Source organism: Nansenia antarctica (genome assembly GCF_963989245.1).
Source record: "Nansenia antarctica genome assembly, chromosome: 2".
NCBI lineage: Eukaryota > Metazoa > Chordata > Actinopteri > Argentiniformes > Microstomatidae > Nansenia > Nansenia antarctica.
In genome coordinates, this window is record NC_137675.1 from 69159832 (window position 1) to 69165737 (window position 5906).

At 44.5% G+C, this 5906-nt stretch overlaps 1 protein-coding gene across 1 annotated transcript in view; it reads right to left on the reverse strand.

Moving 5' to 3' along the window:
* Nucleotides 1–1026: 1026 nt before the first annotated feature.
* lfng (LFNG O-fucosylpeptide 3-beta-N-acetylglucosaminyltransferase) overlaps nucleotides 1027–5906 on the reverse strand; it is a gene marked incomplete at its 5' end in the record, with an annotated part of 6722 nt that continues 1842 nt past the window's right edge. The window contains 7 exons of the mRNA XM_080523839.1: nucleotides 1027–1143; nucleotides 1277–1362; nucleotides 1543–1708; nucleotides 1826–1911; nucleotides 2028–2181; nucleotides 2296–2398; nucleotides 2653–2701. Of these exons, the coding sequence (XP_080379965.1) occupies nucleotides 1077–1143; nucleotides 1277–1362; nucleotides 1543–1708; nucleotides 1826–1911; nucleotides 2028–2181; nucleotides 2296–2398; nucleotides 2653–2701 (711 nt within the window). The 3' untranslated portion in view covers nucleotides 1027–1076. The remainder of the gene's footprint in view (nucleotides 1144–1276; nucleotides 1363–1542; nucleotides 1709–1825; nucleotides 1912–2027; nucleotides 2182–2295; nucleotides 2399–2652; nucleotides 2702–5906) is intronic.

Genomic DNA, 5906 nt, shown 5'->3' on the forward strand with positions numbered 1-5906 from the left:
AGACCTTGGTGGTAATAATAAAGGTAAATATCATTAACGCTAAAGAGAAGGTTTAAGTGGTTCCAGAGAATTGAGCTACTTTACAAGAGAAAGCAACAGTTCATTTGAAACCCAGCTGTGCAATTTTAAAACAACATCTTCAAGCAAACAGTTGATTGTAACAATAAATCAATATCTCTCTGTATACATTATTTTCCCTGATTGTATCAAATGCAAGGAATGTTATTAAATATAATAAAATCTAGAGATATTGTCATTTTTGGGGTTATCTTGTTACATGAGTTGGTTTTGACACAGCTGTGAATCTATGGACGTAAATTCTGTCAATTAATTCATTAAAACTATCAAGAGGGGGAAAGTGCTTCATCCTGACATACCTCAGATTAAATAACCTGAGGGTACATTTGGAAAAGATGCCTACTGCCAGCTCAAATCATATTAGTAATAGCACTGACAAACAATTAACAAAAAGCACCAAAATATCTTCATATTATTGATTTTGTCCGGAGTCTTCTGAGATAAAACAACAAATAAAAAAAAACAGATGCCCAAAAGATGAAAGTATTTCTTCCACAATCTCGGGAAAATTCTGACCATTTGTGATAATAACTATAGAACCTAAAAGGATAGCCCTGAATGGCCTCCAAGACTCTGAAACAGGAATTTAATAATAAGACAAACAATTGAACTGAAATTCGAAAGATTAATCATGTAAAGCTGGCAAAAGGCTTGGATATATAGTATAAGCATACATTCTATGAGAATTGCAAATACATTTACAAGCAACATTTAAATCACAAAGCACAACTGATTGCCTGCAAAGCTTAATGCTGAAAGCTCCTTCCCACTAAGTGCCTGTCACCTCTGCCCCTACGCCAGGGGAGGAAGCTCAGGCACCAGACAGGAAGGAAGTGTCCAAGGCGGGCCGCACAGCAGCCCAGTAAAACTATCAAAGGCCGTGTGCCACTGCAGAAAAAACACAGTGGCCTCACGGTCTAATACCAAACACGGGTCCCCACAAGCCTTTCAGATACCGAGGCGTGATGGGGACGAGGATACGAAAGGAGCCAGTCACCTTAATAGGCAACCTGAGGGGGGCACCAAGGCGTGTCTGGGTACAGCAAACAGTGCACAGACTTAAACCTGGAAGACAAAGAGAGAGACAAAGAAAGGTTAGAGTTACAGTATAGTAGACAAAAGATTGAGCACAGTGTTTCTGCAATATCAAGTAACAAACATGCAGTATACAATATTCAATAAGCTGGTGATCCCTCACCTTGATGGGTCCTCCTCCACAGGAAAAGCCCCTTTCATATTGATGATATTCCTCTTGTTCTCAAACATTCCATAACTCAATGTGATCTGAAAGAAGAAAGCATGGGAAGATTAGCACCACTGGCATATAAACAATGATACATCTCAGAGAAAACTAGATGGACGGGTGGACGATGGAGGGATGGATACACACATGCACACACGCACCCACGCATGTGCACACACACACACACACACACACACACACACACACACACACAATCTCACCTGTTTGTGAAGCTCAGATCTTGACACCTGTTGCAGGTTCTCCAGGTGGGAATGGAACAGGTTACTGCGGGTCAGAGGAACCCCCAGAACTGACTCAATGATGTAGCCAATGGTACAATCATCTGGCAGGCGAATCTTCTCTGCTGTGTTCATGAAATGACCACCACTGAGGAGAGAAGAAGAGAAGATTATGGTCAATGTAATAGATCTCTATACTGGAGGAAAATATATACAAATATATTATTGTATACGGTTGCAGGAGCTTATCAGTCAATTATCTTACCTGGCCCATGGGCTCATCTTCAAAGCCAGGCCCCGACTCACACAGAAGCCAGCTCCTCCGGTAGCAAACCAGAAGTTGACTGGTCTCTGGAAAAAAAAAGACAGAAAGTATGTTAGATTGTTGTTACTTAACCCCTTGGGAGCATCTCAAACCTATACATGTATTGATAAAGGGTCATAGGCAAAGAAAGGACCATACATACCATCTTGTTGTCTCCTAGCCTCTCTGTGGCCTCAATGGGTCTGTCCAGACTAGGTTTGCCAAGGTACATGTCCTGGGTGTGGGGGTAGTGGGACAGGAGCTTCACCAGAGTCCGAACGTTCACATAGTTGTCGTCATCCACATGACAGAACCACCTAAGCAGGGATAATATTGTTAAAGTATGTTCACATTTAAATAACATGCCATAATCTCTATCAACATCATTATGACATAGAACCTGTGTAAAACCAGCATTGTAAAACACTTACTTTTTCCCAGACTCAATGAACTTGTCGTACTCCACGGCCATCTTGCAGGAAAGAGCTTGTCGACTGTGTGCTGCAGAACAGTTGGTGTTGATGGCGTGACTCCCTGTAGCAACAATGAAAGAGGAGATGGTGAGTTGTATCAAATGCAAAGCACTGGAACTATAGACCCCTTTTCACACGGCTTAAAACCATCTGCCACCAACAGTACAAGCCCCAGGAGCTCAAATCAGTGATTTCCATGGGGATTAAAACAAGGCTTGATTTTTCTCTGATTTTAAAACCTGGACCTTTCATGTTTAATTAATTTCAGCTTCTGCTCACGTCTCGAAAGATAAAACGTCACAGTTCAAAACTTACCAATTTTCTTCTTCAGCTCTTCATCCTCTCCATCGGTGAAGATGTAAGTCTGAAAAAAAGAACGAAAAATCGATCAGTTCACATTGTATTGGAAATCCATGAAATCCAAACCACTTAGAAGAGGTCACAGAATCAACTAAATTCCAAACTATATCTGATGTCCTTGTTCACTATCTGTCCAATTCAGGCTGATTACCATCCATCAGCAGGCTATTATGCAGTGGAAAACAGTGAGTTAAACAAACCCAACTCTAATAAAGGCCTCTTGTGCTGCTTCCACTCTCTCCATGGCAACTGTGCAGGCCCCCCAAAGCATCCCAGACAGAGAACAAAGAGGAAGGCAGACTACTACGACGCCCCCCCCCCCCCCCCCCCCCCGCCCCACACGCACACCCCACCAAACCCCTCTACCACGCACCCACCCATTTTACCCCCCAATTCCATTCTGCACCAATCCCTCACTCCAACATGTTGAATACAGACTTACAGTGAATACAGTACCGGTAGTTACAATAATGCAATGTAATATCACAGAGCGATATCATACAGATATCAATGGGGACATACTGTAAAGTATCAATGAGACATTCAGCCCTGTCTTTACTATACAACCGGCATAAAGAGGGTCTTAGCAGAGATTTAAGCTGTCAAGCTAAAAAGGTGAATCTAAAATACACCGCAGGCTCTTGTTTTGTTAACAACAAAAGGCAGCCCCAGTGGCACACTTTAAAGAGCAGGTATGGATTAGGAGCTCTTTGTGGTGAGCAGGGCTGTGCAGGTGCTAGGCGGGGTGCCTCAGACAGGGCCAGTCTGATAAAGGGCTCCTGCTCACCACTGGCCTCGTGTCTGCCGTTAAACTGTTTACTCTTCACCCTAGGTGAGACAGCACCTGCCGCACGGCGAGCTGCCTTATCTTCGCCACGTGTCCCAACACGTCAGGGAGTGGTGCCTCAGCCTCACTCCCACCTGCCTCCTGCCTATTCTCTCTGCTCGCAAACATTTTATGGCAACCGACCCACACTCCCACTAATTGACTGCCTCACTGGCGAGCGAACAGCGACTTGCGATCTGTATCTCAACAGTGGAGTTGAGTTCATGCCAGAGGCGAAGAGCAAATACATTCACTTCTCAATGCTGCCTATTCTACCTTCCGTCGCTGCCAAACGCTTGTTTGATTTTGAGTTTGCGGAACAAACTCTGAACAGATGTTGTGCATGCTCAGACCCTGGGCATGTGTTTGTTTAAAGAAGGGTGGTGGTTTCACTGGTAAAGGGATCAGAGGCTGGCGATGTTTACTGAATGGACAGCCTAATCACTGAGGCAGCTGCCAGACAGTACTGACAGAAAGGGGGTGGGGGGGGAGGGGGGAGGGGGGGGGGGGGATCCCACTCTTGATAAGTAAATCGAAATCTGTGTGTGGTCATTCACCCCCACTTCACCCCCCCTACCCTGCCCCCCCCTCTCCTCTCCCCATCCCGTACTCAGCCTGGCCCTCTTCAATAGAACAATGCAGAGTGTTTTCATGCTGGGTAAAGTCTCCACTGGGTAAATTCTAAATATGTTTGCTGGAATTTGCATACAGCTGCAGCGGTTAACTAAAGAGAGGTCTCCAGGGGGCAAATGCTTTGTTCTTTGTCTCTCTCTGTCTCTCTTAACCGAAACTTTAAAGAATGCAGAAACTCAAATAGAATACTAATTCATACTCAGTGTTTGTGTCAATAATAGTTCGGGCTGTGAGGACAATAGACTTTTGAATGTTTGAGATGATATCTGTCTAAACCACAGATGAGACATGAGAGGGCAGGGTGAGGGGGGGACTGCACTCCTGACCACAGGAAGGCCTGGCACAGCCCAGTCTGAGCATGGTGCCTGGCTGGCTGTCTCCATCTCCCCGGGAAGGAAGGGCACTGCACTCCCCTCCCTCCATCAACAGTAACCGCCTACTGCCTAGCTGCCCCCCCCCCCGCCCCCTCTCTCTCTCTCTCTCTCTCTTCACTCAACCACACAAACTTTTCCTGGTACCCTCTGGCAGACACAGAGTCATTGGGGAGTTGACTACAGGACAGACTGGCCACCTACAGAATGACATTTTCCCGCTCTCTGACCAGCTGTACGCAAGCCCAACTCTTAATACTCTGAAGGGCTATTTGATTAACTCTTCAATGAAGCCAAGACTTCTTTCAGCAGCCAGCCATACAGACCCTCATTGTGGGACCACTGGCTAATTAATGTAGCCTCAGTTGGAATCTATATCACACCACTATGATGTCAGTTCTCCAGACAGCTCCAAAGTCTGATAGGCATAGTAATGTGCAGTTTAGAGCTGAATTTGTAGCTCGTCCTTTACTGCAGGTCCCAGAGTGCAACAGTGCAGCACAGTTTGTTCTCTCATTGTTTTGAGGTTGTGTCACTAGGGAAGCTGCATTGTTCCAGGGGGGAAATTTGGTGAAACACCGGAAACGAGGACGCACTGTAGTATATGAACAACCTTACATAACAACAGGTTGTAAAAAACAAACATACAATTGAAAACTTTTTTCACATATCACATTTTGCTGACTCAAAACCTATGACTCACAAAGCTAACCTAAATTGGGCACTTAAATTCTAGCTAATTGCAAAACAGTGTTTTTTTAAATTAAATTAATTAATTAATAAATAAATAAAAAACAGTAGCTACATGGTTTATAATGAAAGCTCTTCCTTGAATACTCAATACACAGCTACATTTTTGCCAGACACTGAAGGCTACAGGCACATTCATGTCAACACAGTAATCACAGATTGGATCTACCCTACTGTTTATATGTAAACAGCATCCTCATAGAGAATATACAGCTAAAGTGCATGCAGAGTTCAATCTTGAATGGAAAGGTCTTTGCCTGGGTGAACACCAGTGTGAAAGGTATCATTCATAGATCCCCAGCATTGGCTATTTCACCTTCCTGGCAGATGGTTAAATAGTGCTTTGGCCTCCTTGGTTACCATCTCTATAGTTACATACATAATCTAGTCTCCACAGGTGTTCAACAGCTGATAATGAGAATCAAAACCTGAGAGCGAAGGATGTCCATATGTATATGGTGGGAATGTACTGATTCATATGGCTGGCATTAGGGCCATCCTTTGTTCCCCTAACTCCTGACCACCTGGCACCCTGCCTCCAGGAACTCCCTCTTGTATTGTGGGCTCAGCCTTTATGTCCTTTCTCTCTGCACTACCTCCCACCAGCTGCCTGTCTAAGCCCTGCTGTT